The sequence below is a fragment of the Bactrocera latifrons genome, unplaced genomic scaffold, assembly GCF_001853355.1.
Source record: "Bactrocera latifrons isolate USDA-ARS-PBARC rearing strain unplaced genomic scaffold, ASM185335v1 scaffold_437, whole genome shotgun sequence".
Classification (NCBI taxonomy): domain Eukaryota; kingdom Metazoa; phylum Arthropoda; class Insecta; order Diptera; family Tephritidae; genus Bactrocera; species Bactrocera latifrons.
The window spans coordinates 403-22768 of NW_017537087.1; the positions used below are offsets into that span (position 1 = coordinate 403).

The window sequence follows — 22366 nt, forward strand, 5'->3', positions numbered from 1 at the left end:
CACTAAAAGTGCGTTACCCAACTAACAAAAAACGTCAGAAACACTAAATTTTACGGAAGAAATGTCAGAAGGAAGCTGCATTCAGGCTTTTTTTAAAAATTGAAAATGGGCGCGGCGTCGCCCACTTATGGACCAAAAACCATATCTCAGGAAGTACTCGACCGATTTCAATGAAATTCGGTATATAATATTTTCTTAACACCCTGATGACATGTACCAAATATGGGTGAAATCGGTTCACGACGACGCCTGAAATCTCGATTATCACTTTATCATGCGAGAGTATAAAATGTTCGGTGACACCCGAACTTACCCTTCCTTACTTGTTGATATTTAATTTATTAATATTTTCGATTGCTTTATTTTATTTTCTTCACTTACTATATATTTCTCATCATACTTTTATCGTTTTACAAATTAGCTTATACTTACATAACATTTTAAATGCTGGTTTTCGTTGCTTAAAATTATTTATTACCAATGGTTTAAAGATAAATAAGTAGTACTTCCGACTAGATGCTGTTGAGGGATATTTACAATGAAGTGCAATGAACTTAGCCTAATGTTTTTTTCTGTTAATATAAATTTTAAAATATTTTCAAGTGGTAAATTAAAAATTTTCAGACAAAATTTTATGAAAAATATAAACTGTCTGTTTTCTTTGAAAACCAGTTTAGTTTGTATAAAAAAAAAACTATAACCTTATATTTATTATACTGTAAATAGGTATTTGATTACAAGTTATTGCAATATTTCATATTGCATAGCTCAACTAAGTTTAAAGTCCGAAGTACAGTTTAAATACGCATCAGTTGCAGATTCTTCAAAATCTGTGCGATGAAAAAATATTGAATTCAAAAGACCATAGTTTAATACGAGTTAAAAGAAGATTGCCAAGCAGCCCGAAAAGCTTGTGTGTGTTTGTGAATCCTCTGTAAAGCCTGCATTTTGCGCAAATGAACGGTAATGGAAAGCGTTTCATTAAGAATTGTAGAAGTGCTCAATTGGAAATTTAAAAAATTTAATAAAAACATGCTGGCAGTACACGTTATGTTTCTGGTGATGGACCCCCTTCTATTAAATTTATTTACTACTTTTGTATTGTTTTCTTCTTTCAATTTTGCTGCAAAGGTGCCGATCTCTTTGATTTCTCTCTCCATAAAGCTAATTGCTAGCCGTTCTGCAAGAGCGCTTTATTTTTCAAAAAACTCGGAGAACTGCCAACTCTACTTAAATATGTAGCACAGTCGCGTTAGTTGCTGTTGTCGTTTTGGCACCAGCCTCTGGGGCAGAATTGCTTGTAGTAGCTACGGTGTTTACAGTCTGTTGGGCTTGCTGCTCCTTGCTTTGCTCCATATTGACAATGACACAATCGTAGGGCGGTGGCGGAATTTCATGCTTCACCACCGTATCATAACTGGGCGGCAGGCTATCCAAGATGCGCAATATATCATTTTGTGTGTTGATCTGAAGAGAGAGAGAGAGAGAGACAGAAAGAGAGTAAAGTTTATTTTCTTTAAAAAAAATTTCCAACTGTTACTCACATGTGGCATGCCGCGTCCATCCGTGCGATTGCCCAATTCATCGATCGGTCCCGTCCAACAGCAGACGCTCAAGCGATGTGTGACATAACCGATAATGATCATTATTACCATCAGTAGACCCACGCCCAGCACAAATACCAACCACGGACTGTTGGTCATGTTTTGCAAATTCTTTTCCAATTGCAGTGCGAAAAGTATTAGCACCGGCACTGCAACAACACCAACCAGTATGTCAACAATATGACGTCGATCGTTGTTGCCATTTGCCAGATCGTTGTTGTTGCTGTTGATCATGTTGCTCAAGCTGGTGGTCGAGCGCACCGTGTTGATGCTGTGTGCGTGCAAAGCCATTCTGCAAATAATGAAAAGTAAAATATATTTAGTTATCATAATAATATTTAAAATATAGTTTTAATTTAGGAATATGAAAAATAGGAATTTAAATTTTATAAAAGCTCATTCTACAAGAACTCAGAAAGAAAGCAATCCAAACAATGTTGATTCATCTTCTCTAAAGTATCAACACTAAGTTCTTTTTCTTGCATCTTCGAGAACAAATAATAATGTTCATAACCACGTCATGTGTTTACAATATGTGATCTAGAATCCCCACTATTTTTTAATATCTTTTCTACATAACCTTAAAATTTATGTGGAAATCTGCTATCACGAAAAAATAGGTAGACGAAATAAAAAAACAGTTTGAAGCGTTTAGTGGGATTGTTTTAGATTATCTGAATTTTTTTTGTTTGTGGTTGTCTTCCGCATCTTCAAAGCTGTCATCACAACAATGGTATGTGCCATTTGCAGGTTACTAAAAACCCCCTTCTAAGACACCGTCGTCCATACTGGAACAACGTTTGCATTAACTCAGAGTGGCGTTCCAGTTTTTCCATTGGGGTATTTACATCTTCGCACCTGTGCCCCGCTTTTTTCGGCGTAGCTAATTTGCTGCGTATTTTTGGATAATCCTCCAGTTTTTCTTGTTCTCCAACATGACACCAATCAAATTGTCCACATTAATTGGGCCAAGCAGGTCTTCCACGGCGGTGCGTGCCCGTTGCCATCGCACACATTTAAAGAATTTGTGTTTATCGTCGTTATATAGACATGATGGTTCTTCTAGAGAGGATAGTAGATATGTTATGTAGAAGTGACTTCTCTAAATTTGCGATTTGTCCATAAGTCCACAGGTTTCTTCTTTCATTTGCTAGAAGGTCAATGGAAGCATTGCGGTGCGCTGCACTCTGGCCAATTCCTTACGCAGGTTTTCCATATTTAACATATCTGCCCAAATCTATGCTCCGTTTGGTGGTTGTTGACATTAAGCGCTTTCTATTATTTTGTGTGGGCACCCAAATATTGGCCATTAGTCTGATAAGATAAAAGGTGAATGTCGCTGCCAGAAGTTTAATCAGGGCTTTAGTCAGAACTCTAGGTAATGCATAGCTTGTTGTGTCATTTGCATGCTTATTACGAGAGGAATGTACTTTGTCGTCAGCAGTGGTAGCTTTGTGTTTTCTGTAGCGAACTGGAGTTTATGTGAGTCAATCTATGTTTGCGTCTGAATAATGAACTGATTCAGCTTTCTTCGGACTTCCTCTTTGTGAAGAGCTGTGATTACTGCTTTTATGTCGTTCGCGTAGCCAATTAAATATGATTCGCCTGGCATTTCAAGTTGTAGTATTCCGTCATAACTAATGTTCCACAGATCTGAGCCTAAATTGGACCATTGTGCTGCTCCTGATTTCCGGTATATAATTCAATGCGGGTAGCGATTCACTTTTAATGTCTTCAGTTTACTCAAAGCGGAACTAAATCAGGCGAATACGATGTTTGCGGTTGCACTCAAATAGTATTCCTTGTTGACAGTTTAGCCGGTCGGAAGGAATTCGGATTGCACGTCACCTCAATAATCGCAAAAAACTATCAACATAACCTTGACTTTCGACCTGCTTTGACGAGGTTCTTCGACTACGGCTCACCTTTATATTTAGTAACGGTAAATAATTATATACTTCTAACATCATTGAGTTTTATATAATATTTTGCAAAAACAACCAACTTGTACGTATTTTCCCACTGTAAATTGCACGTTTTATTGACACTTTTCGCCTTAAATTAATACTATGATTATTTTCCATTCCGAGTACTTACAACTCGTGCCTATTGTAGTGGTTAGTGCAGTGTTTTTCTGTTTATCTGTGTATCTTTGTACATTTTTCAAATGACTTGGCACTTGAGTGTTGTTTTTTTTGAAGCATTTCAGTTTTATTTGCTAAACAACAATAAGCTTATTTGTTTACGGCAGAAGCCAACTCATATGTGCCGTTAATATTGCTAAGTCTTTATTTGTCCAACCTTATCTAGGGTGCATATTTGAGGTTACTTATACGCCACAGTGTCATTTCCTTCCTTTATTAGCTTTATTTGTATTCTTCTCGACACCTATGTTATTGTTTTCTTACGGTAGTGCAATTAAAAACTTGTTACAAAATATTGCAAATAAGTGCTGGAAATAAGTTGGCAAAATATTGTTCTCAATAAATGTTTATTTTGTGAGTGAAACACTTGTAGATATTACAATAGAAACCTTAAGTAATGCATCTCTAGTGCCGCACACGTGGCATTGTAAAATTTGTTAATCTTTCTAGCACCTTAGTTGTTTGGCTATTGCGTCGTTATAGTTTTTTTATATGATATAATGCAATTTTTTTATCTCATATTTTATTACATAAGTTTAGTGGTTGGTTTGGTTTTAGATAGGAAGAGAGTTATACCTACTTATATACTTATATTGAGAGTCATTTATCCTTATATGGCGCATTTCAAGTGATTTTAGCTTGAATTAAGTTCATTAAGGGGCTATACCAGTGTGACACTTTAAAAAAAAATTTTTTTTGCTTTTTCGATAGTTTATATATTCAGAAATATCCTGTGAAATCGGCAAGGTCGTATCTTGCATAGTGTTTGAATGGCAGCGTTCTAAGCAGCGACCGCTCAGAGGTGCAAACATATACATATAAGTGAAACTTTAAACGCGTTTTTCTCGAAACGACATTTTGCAAAATTGCTGACATCATAACTCAACGAGAAATTGACCGATCGACACCAAATTAAAACTGGATATAGTTGAATACATTTGCTATACAGTGGACTACGATCTTTTTGATTGGTTGAAAATTGTCAATTTGGCATTATAAAAAACAACCGTTTTTTTTGTAAAAAAAAACGATTTTTTTTTTCAAAATAACGCCTTTTTCTTAATTTTTGATATTTTTCCAAGATTGTAATTCAATGTATAGCAAATATATTTAAGTTTAATAAACATTTTGAATTTTTTTGTTTCAGCTACTCATTCGACCGGAATCATGCCAGCAGTTGAGGCACTTTTTTTCAGCACTTCCGCAGACAGCACATAACTCTGTTATTTTTCAATATTTTTGTAAAAAAAAAAATTTTTTTAATATAGCTAAACATATATTTAATTACGACCATAGAACGTCGAAACATTCAATCTAGTACTTTATTTTAAAAAAATTCACGAAAATCGCCTAATTTTTCATGCGTCACACTGGTATAGCCTCTTAAGTGGATTCACATGCCATCCGATCGAATTTGATTCGGACTGTCGCTTTTAAACTTTGCGAACAAAAAGTTTGTTTGAAATTTTATGTTTCTAATGCAATCACGCCGATGGGATTGTTCAAATGTTGCAGACGTGTTTTGGGGGGTCTACTTTATCACAAACTCCAGTATTTGAGTGTTAGAAAGATCTCAGTAAAGGCCATTGAGTTATAGAGAACTTAGCTCTTACGAGTCGTCCAGCGACCTCTGACGATGTCATCGTAAAATAACAGAAAAAGTGCTTGAAAATCATAGAGATCACAAAGAATGTTAACAAGTCTTATTGATCGACTCGACACATTTTGGTTGATGTTTTGGGTAGGATGCGTGTCAAAGCTGTACTTGTACCAAAAGACCTATATGCCCCACATTGCGACGAAATATTTGGTCAAGCAGGAACGCAATCGCTTATTTATAGTATTCGCCAGGTTTGACACTCTGAATTTTTATACCCTGTTCAGGGTATATTAAGTTTGTCACGAAGTGTGTAACACGCAGAAGGAAGCGTCGAAGACCCTGTAAAGTGTATATATTATATAAATGATGGAGCTGAATCGATTTAGCCATGTCCGCCTGTCTGTCTGTATATATACGAACTAGTCCCTCAGTTTTTAAGATATCGCTTTGAAATTTTGCAAACGTCATTTTCTCTTCAAGAAGCTGCTCATTTGTCGGAACTGCCGCTATCGCACCACTATAACATAAAGTTGCCTACAAACTGAACGATCGGAATAAAGTTCTTGTCTGGAAAACAATCATATTTCACCATATACCTTCACGAAATTTTGTATGAATTATTGTTCATAGAAATAACGTAATATCGGAAAAAATTGTACATATCGGCTCACTGTAGCATATAGCTGCCATACAAAATGAATGAGCGGAATCAAATGCTGGTATGGAAAACATTTGCAGTTGACAAGATATATTCACGAAATTTGGTATAGATTATTCTCTAAGACAGAAATGTAATCTCCGAAGAAATTGTTCAGATTGGGTTACTATAGCATATAGCTTCCATACAAACTGAACACATAGTTACTAAAAGAAATGCACCTGCGAATGGTATATTAGCTTCGGTGCAGCCAAAGTTAACGTTTTTTTCGTTTGTTTTTGAAATTGAGAAATCTGTTTCGAGGAACACGTCGTGAGTCCATTGAAAATATTAAAAGTCAGTGGCAAATTGCATGTAACATTCGAATGCTTGTATTGGCTCAAAAGCACAACATTTTGAAGATTCTTATGGAATTTGTGAAAAGATTTTTTTTGTCAGTTTGATCAGCCTAAGTAGCCATTTAGGGTAGCTCTTTTGGCTAGTTTTTTCGGCTACCTTTTGGGTTAGCCATATAGAAACTACAAGAAGCATTAGCTTCTTTTACAACGTTAGCTTCGGAGTGGGGCGTGTAATAGTTGTGTACTCAAATGACTATCGAGCACTTAACTAAATATACCAACAACAACACGAAAAAAATTTATAAAAGCGCTCTAATTGAATTCAATTCAATTGAATGTAAATTCAAGTCATTCACCTTTGCTTTAATTGCAATTAACAGGTATTTAAGTCAATTGTTCGATTCGAATATATAAAAGTGAGACATTCGCGTGAACATACACACACACATATATCTGTTTATGTGCTTAGGTGTAAGATAATGCGCTCGTGAGATGCATTTTTTCGCAATTTGCGTGGTAATTGTTATTTTGAGAAAATAATCAGATAAACAATAATCAAGTCTACACAGTCAATATTTGCATGCATATATGTATTTATATATGTTTGTGGGGGTATACATACAAACATATATTGATGCAGTTGCACATATTTGTAGTATACATGCACAATGACTTGTTATGTCAACGAAGGTCTTGTATTTGCATTTTTCACATTTCACCTTGTTTTCGAAAACATTTGAAAATAATTTCATTTGAAATTTTTGTATCAAATGATAATAAAGATAAATATGTAGATATAATATACAATGCTGTTTTTTCTTTTGTTTTGTATATTGCAGTGGTGTAAGTGAGTGCATGAGCGCTTTGTATATGATAACCCAGTAAACCAAATTATTGTTATTGAATGCTTATGCTTCATTCCTTAGAAGATAATATAAAATTGTTATTTTTGTGTGGTTATAACTGGATTTCCAAAAAATAAAAACAAATAACTCAATATATAATATGTACCATAAGATCAAATATGAACCGGACTGGTCAATTGAAACTGTGCTGGCAAACAAACACATGAAAAACGCCGAGTTTGCTCGAAATTTTGTGTTCCCAATCAAAAAATGAAAATGTTTTTGCAGGGGAGTTAAAATATTGAGTAAAGTCAGCGAAAATACAGTGCTTGAACATCATTTTGTAGACAGCAAAAGGATCTCAAGATCGCTTTGATCCACAAGCAATACATTTTGGTTAATGTTTTGGATATGAAGTGGTTAAATTCTAGAACCAAAATACTGGAATCTTTTGCAAAACAACAACATACAGTGGTGGTTTGCGTGGCCATGAGTGTAGTTAATATAATAATACAAATTCCCTGATGAAATTAAAAGCCATACCAGCCTAGGTATAACAAGTGTATAGAAAATTGGCTTAAACAATGACATGGTATGCTTGCATTGGCTCGGTAGCTTATTTTGATAGCGATAGTATGTATATACACGTTATATACGTGTGAACCAAGTAGAGGTACTATTCTGAAAAGCCTTATTTTGACGGATCCCACATGAGTCGTTTCGAGCTGTCATGATGCTTTTTGTTCTACATTGTTTGGCACTTCATCATAGCAAGACTTACGCCTGAGCAACTTTTACAAATCGTTCAACTTTATTACGTGGAGAGTCAAATCGGCGCTGTTCACAACAACTCGGACTGACGTATGGAAAGACTTGGCGCATTTTACCCCTGTCAATCACCAGTTACCAGTCGAAAGGCTCGAACGAGTCATCGAAAATTGAACTCAACCTATGGACCAACTGAGTCGTAGCCGCAGCCAACATTTTAAAGAGATAATCATCAAAAAGTAAATACTAAATAATGCTTGTTCGAATGATAATAAACATTCCTCTTTTGTTTTGATGTTTCTGTGTTTTTTCTTTAATAAAGTAGAGAACCTCGAAATGGATCGCCCTTTATATACATATATGAGTAAGTTAAATTTTGATTAGAAATTCGAAATAACATTTTCGACTACCCAATATATATATATGTGTGAATAATATATATAATATATATCAGTCCGGGTCAATTTTGATAAGATGTTATTATCTCTTAGTCCGTTAAGTATTAGGAAAATTATAAAATGTCTCCCTTACCACAGTGAAAATGTTTGTTTATTAAAAACTAATTGCTTAAACTAAATTGAGGTTATGTATACTAAATAAAGTGTTAAACTTCACAACTTGATATACTTAATTGAGTTGTTTAAAGATAACACGTACATTTTAACTAATAAACCGCCTACAAAAAATGCCAAACAATGTTATCGCCTGGCTGTGAGTCTTTTATCGTCGAATATGTACATAAATCGTGTGAGTTCTCAATCATAAAAGCATTCACCTTAACTTGAAAGAATTGAAAATCCTGAACTCATATCTAATTCTTCTCTCAGTATAATAAAATATAAATTATGAATTGCTTAAATCGAAAAGAGATGTTCCAAATAATAAAAAATGGTGATTTTACAAGGTCAAAAGTTAAAGTAAAAGTTTGTCAGGTGTTATTGTTTTTAATACAGTATAACTTTTATTTAAATAAAATTTAATATTAAACCCAGCAAATAATTTCAAGATTTGTTGAAACTATCTCTAATAGCTTACTTTTTTAATAAAATTGTGAAATTAAATTTTTTCTACACTCACGACTTGTGTTATGTTTTCTTATAAAATCTATTGTCATACCTTGCCTCAAATGCTGTGCTCAGCAAATCGGCGGGCAAACTAATACGCATCTCGAAGCGTGCCTTTGTTTGCGGTTGCTGCTGTGGTTTCGACGTGAGCTTTGTAAATGTTTGTTAAACTATATATCGATATTATTTGATTTTGATCATTTAGTTACGTTTGTTTTGTTTTTGTCATAAATATGCATTATTTCCTTTCTAGCTGTGCAATGTAGTATGCAGATGAGTTATTGTTTTTGCTTTTATCAGAGAGCTGACTTTAATTTGACATTCAGATTTTCTTTAGTCTTATATTGTTACGTTTTTTTTTTTAATAAAATTGTTTAAGGGACCTTTTCAGTAAATAAATTTGATATGTTTTAGTTTTCCTTAAGTGCTTAACACAATTTTATATTTATATTTGAGCAAACATATTTTGCATTTCATTTTCATTTATAACTTTTTAGCTTTTTTTCAACATACTGCAAATTTTTATTATTCTTTTTTTTATTAATCCTTAGGATTTTTCAATATTTTACTATCACTTTGTTTTCAATTTTTCTTATTGGTTTTAATAATTATTTGTTGCTTAACAATCACTTAAACTTTTTATATTTTTTAACATGCAAATTTCACATTTAACTGATAAAAGTCGATTAACGTGTTTTTCGCGTTTACTGAACTGCTCAACGACAGCTCTCTTCGCCAACTGAGCTGAGCCGCTATAAGGGTGGATTTTAGTACATTTCACAAAGCAGGCTAGATCAACGTTCAGCGCAAAATGTTAATCATACGCCCGGCACGCACGCATTGAGAATAATAGTAGAAAAAACGCTTACTCAATGTGTGAACGCTTATCATTAATTAAATAGCATATGAGATAAGTTTTTCAAATCTGGAATGCGCAAAATTTGCTTAGATTTTATGACAACAAAAAAAAATAATAATAATAAGAATAATAGGGAAAAACAGTACTTCGGCTGCACCGAAGCTATAATACCTGTACATTTTTTTACACCATAAAAGCGTATAAAAAGAACTTTATCAAATTTTGCAAAGATATCTTCGCATATAAAAAAATTTTTCCATAGAAGAACTTGATATTGAACGGGCAGTTAGTATGACAGCTATTTGCTATAGTTGTCCGATCTGCATATGTTCGCATATTTTGAGGTGACCTTGAAGAACAATTTATGCCAAATTTCCTGAAGATATCTTCTCATATTAAAAAGTTTTCTATACAAGAACTCGATATTGAACGGTCAATTAGTGGCAGCTATATGCTATAGTAGTGGGATCTGCACAAGATGTTCGCATATTGTAAGGTGGATTGGGTGACTAATCTATGTCATATTTTGTAAAGATATCTTCTTATAAAAAAAAGTTTTTCATACATGAACTCGATATTGAACGTTCAGTTAGTATGTCAGCTATATAATACTATAGTAGTCCGACCTGCAGAAGATTTTTGTAAGGTGACCTTGGAGAATATCATATGCCAAATTTTGTAAAGATATCCTCTCATATAAAAAAGTTTTCCATACAAGGACTTGATTTTTATCAAACAATTTATAAGGCAGCTATATCGAACCACTATGATATAGGCGATTCCGACAAATAAACAGCATCTTGGAGAGAAAAAGATGTGCGTAAAATTTATATCGATATCTCTAAAACTGAGGGACTAGTAAGAGTATATAAATAGAAAAATGATCATTAATATATATTTAAATATATATATATATATATCTATTTCATATCTATTTCATATCTATTTTCAGGGTGTTACAAACTTTATGACGTATATTATGTTTGGGTATATTATAAATGTTACCATAATATCTTAACATTAAGCTGTAGATCACTTGTTTTATCGAAATTATTTATTAGCTTATAAAAGACGCTTATCAGTTAGTAAGAGCAAGTGCTTGTATAAAGTCACTATTTACCGTTTAAGTGCTTGTGTATATGTATGTGTGAAGAATTCACGTGAGCTGTCAGCAGCTGGTAAACTAGTTTAGCAAAGTGTTGTTGGTGATAGCGAAGCTGTAGCAATAAAAAAGCGCAATCAAGTAATTACACCTCGCTTGTATGGCTGGTAATAATTAGTGCCGTTATTCCAGCGAGCTGACAGCTTAAAAGTAACTAGTGAACTCATGACAGTGAGGTAACCCTGAGGGTCAGTAGATTATGTGAAAGAATAACATAATGATAATAAAGAGATCAAGAATATGCTGTCAATAGAAGTAGTGCTAAAAATAAGCGGTAAATTATAACGGTAAAGAAAATGTTATTGTTTAATCTCTGCTATTGAGAGTATAGGTCTGGTTAGGTTAAAAGGATCTCACTTGGACAGCTTAGCACAAGGGTCCGTTGTGGTACCTAAAAACCTCTAAATATTGGACCTTAAGACCCTTACAGATCGATAAAGTACTTTCAGCCTGTCACAAATTTGTCGATACGGCCAATATTAGTTTCTGCAATGACCATTGAAAGTATAACTCACTTAAAAAAATCGCAGAATTTTTTTCGAATTTGAATTCGGAATTACAAAACGTTTGCGATATAATAGTTGTTTGCTATTTCTGACTCAGTGTAGATTTTTTCTACTGTGTGTTGTTCTTTATTAGAACTTGATTGTGATTGGTCAGTTTGTATAGCGGTTCCGATAAAAGAACAACTTCGTGGAGAAAGAGACGTGTGCAAAATTACAGATCGATATCTTAAGAACGAAGGGAGGAGAAGGCGAATATACAATCATGTCTAAATCGACTCAGTTTGTCACGCTGAACCTTTATATGCACACTTTATAGGGTCTCCAAGGTTTCCGTTTTGGGTCACCAAACTGCAGTGCCGTTAATCTGTTGAATAACTAGTGATGGTTACCACTAGTTTCTCACTGATTGGCCGTGCTGTTGGGGGCTTGCTCGCAGCTCGCAGCTCACGTGCACAGAATCAGAATATGTATGTATGCATGGATGTGTTTGATAAGCAGACATTAATGTGGTCCAAATATAGTGTTAATATGGCAACAGTGGAAATTCGCAATCAAAATTATATTTAATCAACAATCTGAATCAATTCTCTCATTAATAATATTTACATTAATGAAATAAACATTTTCCATGTGTTATGATAATTAATTCAGTAAAAACGCGGCTAAACGCGTGTTCCAAAAACGTGTCTATTTTTGTCGATCAACCTTCTCATTTTAACATATTTAATGTTAGATAAGAGAACGTGACGCCATGAATATAAATTGGAACAGAATATAGAATTGGAACAAAATATAGAACAATAGAAAATAAAATTGAGATAGAATATTGTTTGGCATAAATTTGTAGCGCGTAAAAGCAATTTTTTTGTCCAAAATTACAATAGATCATCCGCCCATGGCATCACGGGCAATACAGGTGGGGCTAGTCCTAATATGCACTGTCGTGTCCTAAAAAAGGTGATTTTTGAGATTTTTTTATGGAAAAGTACTTTATGAAATGTTTTAAGATTTAGAGGATATATATTTATACATGCATATTTAGTGAATATAAAAAAAAATATAAAAAAATGTAAATTAATTTTTAGCGAGCTATTTACTATTTCCCTTGTTACTGAAAAATATATCGTAACTTATGCAATGATTGCGACTTTTAACGCGCTTGAAAGCAAAAAATATTATAAATCTGCAAAGTTCTTCATAATAACTTGCGATTGTTAATAAAAATTGAAATTTAACAAAAAGGGCACTCTCTAATAAAGATAGTCGAAATTTGCTCCTTTTGCGCCCTGTTTTTGGCCATTAATATTTCATTTTTCATATATTTCAATCGAAACCCAAGGAAGGATTATTTTCAAGAAAAGCAGAAAAAACTCAAATCTATCGGATTATTTATTTTCGAGATGATGTCAATTTTAAAAATTGAATTTTAGATGAATGTAACTCAAAAACTGTAAAATTTTTTTGTAAGGTGTATACATTTGAAATTTTCTAAAAAAAAATGAGTTTTTCCTATTAATTCCCTTAAGAGATTGTCTCAGTGAAATATTAAAAAAATCGAAAATACGCAATAATAATCATTCTTTCAAATTTTGAAATCAAAATTCAAGTTATTACGGTCGCTACAGCTTTTCTTCTAGAAAGGGACAGAGTGGGGAACATAGCGACTAAAATCTTTAAATGGTATTTTTCAAAACGGTTTCCACTCTTAAAGACAGAGCTTTGAAGATATCTATTTCCAATTCGGAGAGAACATTTTTAACATCATTCTCTATCGCGTTATGGAAGTTTTTATTTTTTCTATGGAAAACTGTCGAAAACAGATCTAAATAACTTCAAATTTTTCAAATTAAMAAAAAAAAAAAAAAACACTCCATAGCGCAATAGCGACTTTCCCACAGATTAATAATATTTTTTAAATTTTTATAATAATAAATAAACATAAAAATATCATTTTGTAAACGTTATGAATGTGTTTATTTATAAAAATACCCGAACCGATTAATTAATTTCAACATTAAAAACAAAAAAATCACGAAAATCAGTGATTTTTCCAGGGTCACACTGTGATGATCCTTTAAGAGACTCCCTAGTACTTTATATGCACCAATTACAGTATATAGTCTTATGTACATATGTATGTATATATATTTATTAGCTCGTCAGCCCCAAGAAAAGTGCAATTGTACTCGTCACGAGTGCGCCCTCGTCGAATAGTCGCTTTTCTTATAATACTATTATTATGCTGTTTACGCGTACAATGTATGTAGATTTGTGTGTGTATGCAAGTGTATTTTTATTGCCACCAAATATCATTTCAATTGATTGACATTATCTGTTTTCTTTTTTAATATTTGTCCATCTTTACGCTCTTAGACTGCGTTCACATACTGACTGTATTGTCACACAGACCAGTGTTTTAGAGGTGAGGGTCTTATGCCAACGCATTTCCAATTCTCGAAATAGTTCTTAAAGTCAATTTCCAGAATAGCTCTTGATGCTCGTAGAATTTCAAGTAATACTCCAATAGTATTCGCTGTTGACAGTTTGGCCGGGCGGAAACATCTCGTTAATCAAAAAAAAACTGAACTCGTTAATCCTTATTCGTGTTCCCGACCCTTTTTGAATATTTTGAACTAATCAAAAACGGGACAGACAATTATCACCTAATGCGTTTTCCTCCATTTTAAAGGTTGCGGCACCAGAATGCACTTTATGTACTTCAGAAAGGCAAGCGTATTCTAAACACGAATGATTATTTTGATGTGAAATTTTGCAGTCATACCAACCTAAAAATAAATATTTCAACGAATGGGGTTTCACGCGAAAATTAAATTACAAAGTCTTACTATTTTTTGCCCACAGTATGCAATGAGCGACACCAAAAGAGATTTTGTTGATAATAAGAGGGCAAAGAGTCTGTGTGTGAACGCTGTTTTAGTTAGCACTGGTTGCTATTGTTTGTCAGCGGAGCGGGGCTTGTGATAACACTAAAGGTCACTAGATTATCGTTTGTGGTGTAGCAACTAACACTATCGCTATAGTGAGTGCGTGCGAATTACAAGAGATTTGCGCAAAGCTATTTATATATGTAAATATGTATACATTTGTATTCAAAAATGAGGTGACTAATATTAGCATCGCATTATTGTATGTTTTGCTGCAAACGAACATTTGTGTATATTTTATCAACTTGTATACATATTTATGCTACTTACTGCATACATATATTTACTAACATTTTTTTTGCTTATTTCTTTTTATAAATATTTTCACTTTATTGATTTTAAATTTTTCTTTTCTTATCACAACGCAAATTGAGTGAGAATTGGGTGAAGACGAGGTGCCGTGTAAAATGGGCATTGTAGTGACATGAGTAAAAAAATAAACAAGTGCGATTTTTAGTGAAATAGTGAAGTGTAAAATAAGCTAATAGAACAGTATCATTAGACATTGAAATTATTTTGAACAAGTACGAACATTAAGATGCTATTTTTAGCATCACTCATTAACTCGATTTCTACAAAATAGCTTGTCTTTATGCAATGGCATGATTGTACTTGTAATGAGATATGTCGAATTCCTTATCATATCAGTTCGACACGCTTGATTTCTCACATTCTATATGCATATATATATATATATATATATATATATATCTATATGTATGGAGTCGTAATTACATACCGCTAGTAATTAACATTAACACTTGAATTAGTTAATTTTGACATTAATTAAACGCGTTTTAAATATTCAACAAATTAGCATTGCTTCATTGATTCACCGAGTGTGAAAAAGCATGGCAATAAAAATGTATATCTTCAGGTATTTGTGTAACACAAATATACTTAATTAATGTTAATTAGCGACATCACTTATAGAAAGTCGTGTGAATTGTGTGTATTGCCTGATTGTTCAAATAAAATTCAATAATTTCAAAGCTAAAAAAGTGTTGCACAAAATGTCTATAAAACTGGAAATTATTTTCAGTGTAATGGCGAATTCTTTTAGAATTAGTTGCAGGCACTTCTTTTTCAGGAATCAAAAGGAAATTTTATTTACAAAAATAATTAGGTTGAAAGTTTGGTAGATAGATAAATTTTAAGATCATATTTGCATTGTTATATGAAATCTTACTTGCGAATTTAAAAATACTTTCAGGTTAAAATAACCTAGCACCAATTTCATTGCACCCCATAAATTATATATGTAAATAAATAGTAATATATTAGTATTATTTAATATTGATATCATGGCCTCAAAACCCGCGCCGTTAGTTCTGCTTTCTCCAGACTGGACAAGGAAACAAAGCAAATGTGTCTGGCAGTGCACGAGAGAAAGACGAAATATCTCCGGTCATCAAACAAACAGTCGTCGCACTCGCAACTTGGCTCTCACGTCACTGTTGACAGTCATAACTTTGAAGTCGTAGATAATTTCGTCTATCTTGGAACYAGCGTAAACACCACCAACAATATCAGCATGGAAATCCAACACAGGATAACTCTTGCCAACAGGTGCGAAGTAAAGTCCTCTCTCGACGAACAAAAACCAAACTCTATAAGTCACTAATCCGGTCTCTGGTCCTTTGCGTATTCGCCACGGCGAATATCGTATTCGATGGAACGAAGAGCTGTATGAGATATATGACGACATTGACATAGTTCAGCGAATTAAAAGACAGCGGCTACGCTGGCTAGGTCATGTTGTCCGAATGGACGAAAACACTCCAGCTTTGAAAGTATTCGACGCAGTACCCGCCGGGGGAAGCAGAGGAAGAGGAAGACCTCCACTCAAGGCCTAAATCGAAGCGGGATTGTCCGCATAGACTTTAGGCTTTACATATCACCACAGGAAAAAGTCTAACTGTGTGACATCGCACGATCTTGGTGGCCAATCGACCGACCCAAAATTATCTGCTCACCGAAGTGTTCCCTCTATGAATCTACTAATTGGTGCGATGTGTTTCAAGTAGCGCGGTCTTGTTGACACCAAAAGTCCCAGAGATCACCGATTATTTCACCGACCCAGAATTACAACAAAACGTTGTTTATTCTGGAAATGGCAGCTCTTGAATCTCTTCAGGTTGCTCTTCGTCCCGAATTCCGCAATCTCGGTTGGTCAAAAATAAACCTCATAGCCGAACAAAATTTGGCTCGAACACGTTAGATCTTCTGAAAACTTTCCAAGAGCCCATAGAGCGAAGCGATGTTTTTTGAGAAGGTCGGGCTGCTTCAGTTCTTGCACAAGCTGTATTTTGTACGCTTTCAATTTAAGATCTCGGCGTAAAATGCGCCAAGTCGTTCCATACGTTAGTCCGAGATTCTGCCAATATTCTTCTTGCACACTCTTCGCAACTAGTCTATTTTCTTCACTGCGTGCTGGACATGGTCTACAAGTATTCGATTGAATATTATTCAATAATGAACGCTGGGTATCAATGTGGATGATGGTGTTCCTAATAGTACGCTCAGTAGCCCTATTATGTTGACCATGAGTAAAGCGAAGCGCGCGAAACACATTCTTTACAGAACTTGAATTTTCATAAGAAAGTTGAACAATTTGTAAACGTTCGGACGTAAGTCTTTCCATGATGAAATGCCAAGCAATGCTAATCAAAAATAACATGACAGCTTGTCACGACTCACATGTGATCTGTCCAAAAACCTATTGAAAAAGATATCTCTTATTGTAACACCCGTTACATATGTACATATATATAACTGGTCCCCGACCGACCGTTCGTTCGTTCGCCGACCGGTCTGTATATACGCAAACTAGTCCCTTAGTTTTAGAGATACCAATTTGACATTTTGCTTACTTCCTTTTCACTTCAAGAAGTTGCACATTTATCGGAACTGGCGCTATAGGACCATTAGATCATATAGCTGCCATACAAACTGAACGATCGATATCAAGTTCTTGTATAGAAAACTTTTTCTTTTGACGAGATGACTTCGGAAACCTTGACATGCAATATTGTCCAAGGTAATAGTGTAATCTCAAACTAAATGATCGGAGTTAGGTTCCTCTAAGAAATCATTGCTATTTGTAAAGGGTATTGTAACTTCGAAGCAACCAAATTTAAATTTTTTTAAATGATTATTATTTAAACAATAATTAGTAAATGAGCCGGAAATCTTGGGGTTCTAGAGTCCTCCTATAAATTTAACTCAGCCATTTCAGGCACTATGCCCAAACCGCATTCCCATCACTAACTTGATTAATATTAATTTTTACCGGCAATAAACAGCATTTAGCACTTGCTATTTGCTGCAAATATTATTTAAATAAACGTTAATATTCATGTATGTATTTGTTGTTGTTATTCACACGTTGAGGTAAGCACTGTTCATATTAAGTCTGATTCCTATATGTTGATGAGATATAAACTTGTTTAGTATTGAAATCGGTGTAAATGAACTTGAACGAATTGTTTAACAATTTTTTTTAGAATTTTTTGCATTTTATTTTTTTCTAAGTGATTTTTCGATTACTCACAGAATACCCGTAAAAAAATAAATAATTATTTAACAAAGAAAAAGAGAAAAATATCCAGCGCGTTCACCTGCTGGTGTAGCTTTGAGTGTAAACATGCCTAAAGTTGCTGCGGTTTAAAGATCACTGATCGTTTTATTAGTGAACCGAATTATGATTTGGCTATGTGGCTGAAGAGAGCGGTAATTAGCACTCTTTCATCACTAGTTAATTGTTTATTTTCATGATTCATAGAGAACGTTTAATCAATAACTTTTATACAACATATATTTTAGAAGCAGAATTTAAACAGAAATCCAAAACAGAACCACTGATCTTTGAACTATGTATGTATATACGTAAATATGTACTTGTATATGAATAATCTATTTCTCAGATATTAATTCTCACGCTTTCAATTCACTGATTTTCACTACGGCTCAGCTTAATAGCTTAACGAAACATTAATTTTATTTTTCTTCTTATTTTTTTGTTTATAGATTTCTAGTGATCGCTGCTCAAGATCGCAGTACATTTCGCAATGATTTCACTTATTCCCTGCGTACACTCATTCACACATATACGAGCGTTAGTTTTTTGAAACAATTGCGCTAATTTAACACTAAAAACGTGTCAGAATTGAACCGTACCATACAAATGTGCTCGATCCACTGAAATGCGAATATAATGGCTAACAATGCGAATGAAATTGTTAAACTTAATAGTAACAGCACAAACACAAAAAAAAAAAAAAAAAATTAAGTAAAACTGGGCAGCACTCCTTTCGAATAGGAGAGAATGGGAGTAGCTTGCGCTGACTCAAAAAAGAAAAACAAAAAACAGTATCCAACAAAACAAAAACGTAAAAAGTTACTAACCGAAATGTAAACCAATGGGAAAAAGTAAATAAAAAATATTTATTAAGCTGATAACCTGGACTATACATATATATAAATATATGTATAAGTATATATATTGTTGCCATATGCAATATCTTGCAGACGTTGCAAAAAATGTCGCAATGATCGGCGAAAACACATACTGACGTTTAACAACGTTACTGCAAAAAACTTTAGAAATGAGGTGTCACTGTGACCATCGGTACAATGAAAACCGATAAGCCAAGCAAATTGGCATCCATTCATATACATAAGCGCCCAGCAGTAACCAGTTCGATAACCAGTTCGCTAACCAGTTCACTAACCAGTCTGCTAACCAATTTGCCAACCACTTCACGAACCAATCAAGCGCATGCTGCTGCAGAAGTAAGTTACATTACACATTCTGTTAGAATTCACCGTATTTAATTACACTGTACGCAAACAATAATGAATTTGTTTATTCTAGATATTGCAAATACACAAAAACACATATACACACACGCACATAATTTGCTGTGTTGCAAGGTGGCAGCTCAATTATCAAGCAACAAAAAAATCATAAATAAAACAAACTATTCTACTGAAAGTACACACATAGCAAATAACGAGGCGACCAAACGTCATTGGAGCGCACTAAAAAGTACACAAAAACACGGACCGAGGTAAGTGTTTAAAATTTCACTTGCCAAAAAAAAAAAAATAAAAAAAAAATACAAGTGCAATTGCATTTCAAGCGCCATTGAAAGGTGAAAGGCTTTCATAAACAATTTCTTGTTGGTTCGAAGAACGCTACTGTAAACAGCTTGTCACTGCCCGGCTACACAAATACATATGTGGTACGCTCGCGAAATTGTCGCTTTACCAGAGGATCCATTAACCTCAAAATGTTGTTGTGGGCGACTGGCGTGTGTAGCCGGTGTAAATATTTGCGTTATTCGTATGAAATTTTTTATTTTAGCAAAAGGAAGAAAATACCTATGTTTGTAAGACGTCATTATTTGCTATATGCATTTTAATATTATATTATTCTGCGACACTTTCGTTTTTTAAATCTTGCAATTACTATATTACTTTATGGGGCACAACTTAGTAGTGTGAAATATTCTACTAAAATCGACATCTCAAACAGTTCTTGAGTTATAGCTTTCTAAAGTGTAGCCGTTTAGTTCTATCAGCGGCTTTGTGTGACTTTAAACGCATTTTTCACAAAACTGAACTTTTCAAAATTGCACTATTAAAATTCTGCATCATCAGTTTTTTGATCTGATCGAAAATTGAAACATTAGAAGCCCACAGTGACCAAGATTTTTTATAAAACCAACTTTTTTAAATTTTCGTAAATTTTTGATTTTCTTGTTGTATATTATTGTACGGGCAATATCTTTTAGTCGATAGTTTTTTTCCACAGACGATAGGTCATTGTACGAATCTTATTTTCTAGTAGAGAATTTTTTTTGGTATCATCCACGTAAAAAGGCGGAATAACTGCTGCAGTGGATAACGTTTTTAGCGTCATCAGATTTTTCAAAAAATTTTTCTGTGTATTCTAAAGACAATATAAGGTAACCGAAAAAGTCTTTTCGTATTTCTAATCAAACTTTAACTTATTTAATTTTATATTTATAATGGACTTTACTGATCCAAATATGTACCATTTTGGTCGACCACTTTTTGACATTTTTCCGCTAGAGACATTATTCAGGCTTCTCTTGAAGCCAATTTTACTCCATTGAGATAGTTCTGCATTCACCTAAACAAATGACAGTCCGATGGTGTAAGGTAAAGACGGTATGGTGGATGCATCAAAACTTCCCAGGCAAGCTCTAACTGTTTTTGCGGAGCCACCAAAGATGTCGGTGGTCTATTGTTGCCCTGATGAAAGATAAAGCTCTATCGTTGATCAGTTTTTACCGCTTTTTTCGATTGCTTGCTTCAATCTCATCAGTTGTTAAAAGTAAAATGTGGAATCAATCGATCGACCACACTGGAACAGCTCATAGCGGATAATTTCTTTCCAACCCAACCAAACACTCAGCATATCCTTTCGAGACGTCAATTCTGACTTTGTCTTTCTTTGACTTTGTTGAGTACCATGATCTTTTTCGTATTTCATCCACTTTTCCTCTCATGTAACCATTCGCTTCAGAAATAACTCGATTTCATTTCGTTTGAGTAAAGAATCGCAGATGTTAATTCGGTCCATTAATTTTTTCACATATAATTCATGTGATAAACAAACATCGAGCTTCTTTTTTAGCCAGTCTTTTTTAAATGGTCCAAAACCATTAAGTTAAGTTCCTTAACTTCACAAATTTCATTGGTGGCTTGCGTGGCATTATTTCCTTTTTTATACTAAAATGTCAAAATTTCTTCATTATTTTCACTCATTTTTGAACAGCTGTAACTTTTTTCAACTTCCCCGAATTTAATGTTTTTTGGTTAAATGAAGCTTAAAATCACACCATTCCAACACTATATGACATGACACAATGTGTTTGGTGGCATTGGAGATATACGACTGCAACGACATCTATTGGCAAAATAGGAAAGGACCTTTTCGACAACCCAATATGTATGTACTTGAAACCATTAAAACAATTGCAAAAGTATTTTTTTCTAATTCTCAAAAATCGCATTTTTTTAAACCGTCACGGTTGGATCTGCTCATCAAATCCTCTAAAGAAGTTCAATTGGTGCCTAAGGGTAATATCTACTTCTTAAAGTTACTTAGAGTAAACTAAAATGTAAAGTCAAATGAATTTTGTGACCTGTGACTGGCCAAATCTATGAAATATAAATTTGTAACCGAATTTGTGAAAAACGAACGTTCTCTCAGATGGTTCTGAAGTACTATAGCTAACATAAATATGTATGTATGTCTCAACTCAAGCAGTCTAACAATTTTTACTATAGAAAAAAATTAGTTTCACAAAGTTATGCTCTCATTAAGGTTACGGAGTCGATATCCTTGAAAATTTACTTTCTGGAAGTCACCAATATTTAGACCGAAATTATATGCGTGGTATAAAGCATTAAAAGTTAGTCTTTATAGCGAGAAAACTCATTGGAGTATAAAATAAAAGGAAATGGCACCAAAAAAAATATTTTTTATAAGAGTGGTCAAGAAAAATTCACCAAAGAGGTGCAATTCAATATAAAATCAAAAATAACCACTTCATGCTCAATATTTTTTTTGTTGTCGCTTAGACTTAAGACGCCGCACGGAATGAACCATGAAGCGATTATTGCTCTAAAAAATCCCAGTCGAGGGCAATATATGTACACTTGTGCTCACACAATTAAACCACATAAACGTTATGGTGTACAAATTCATAAAAGTTGAATTTTATTGATAAATCGAAAAAAAAAGTTTCACAAAATTAAAAGAAAGTACTTAAACTTTATTGTACTTATAGTTTTTTAAAGGTAAATTTTAATGTAAAAGCAAAAATCTGTTTTCTTC

At 33.7% G+C, this 22366-nt stretch overlaps 1 protein-coding gene and 1 long non-coding RNA gene across 3 annotated transcripts in view; one reads left to right on the plus strand and one right to left on the minus strand.

Moving 5' to 3' along the window:
• Positions 1 to 1060: 1060 nt before the first annotated feature.
• LOC108972895 overlaps positions 1061 to 22366 on the minus strand; it is a 49652-nt gene continuing 28346 nt past the window's right edge. The window contains exons 1-3 of one of the 2 annotated variants that reach the window (XM_018939785.1): positions 9074 to 9489; positions 1545 to 1896; positions 1061 to 1467 (exon numbers count right to left, since the gene is read on the minus strand). In XM_018939785.1, the coding sequence (XP_018795330.1) occupies positions 1231 to 1467; positions 1545 to 1896; positions 9074 to 9123 (639 nt within the window). In that variant the 5' untranslated portion in view covers positions 9124 to 9489 and the 3' untranslated portion in view covers positions 1061 to 1230. Of the gene's footprint in view, positions 1468 to 1544; positions 1897 to 9073; positions 9490 to 22366 lie in introns of those variants that run through there. The other variant, XM_018939786.1, reaches the window with a different exon arrangement.
• The window catches only part of LOC108972897, a 31822-nt gene continuing 28418 nt past the window's right edge, over positions 18963 to 22366 (plus strand). Inside the window, exons 1-2 of the long non-coding RNA XR_001993679.1 lie at positions 18963 to 19287; positions 19370 to 19565. This is a non-coding gene — a long non-coding RNA (uncharacterized LOC108972897). The remainder of the gene's footprint in view (positions 19288 to 19369; positions 19566 to 22366) is intronic.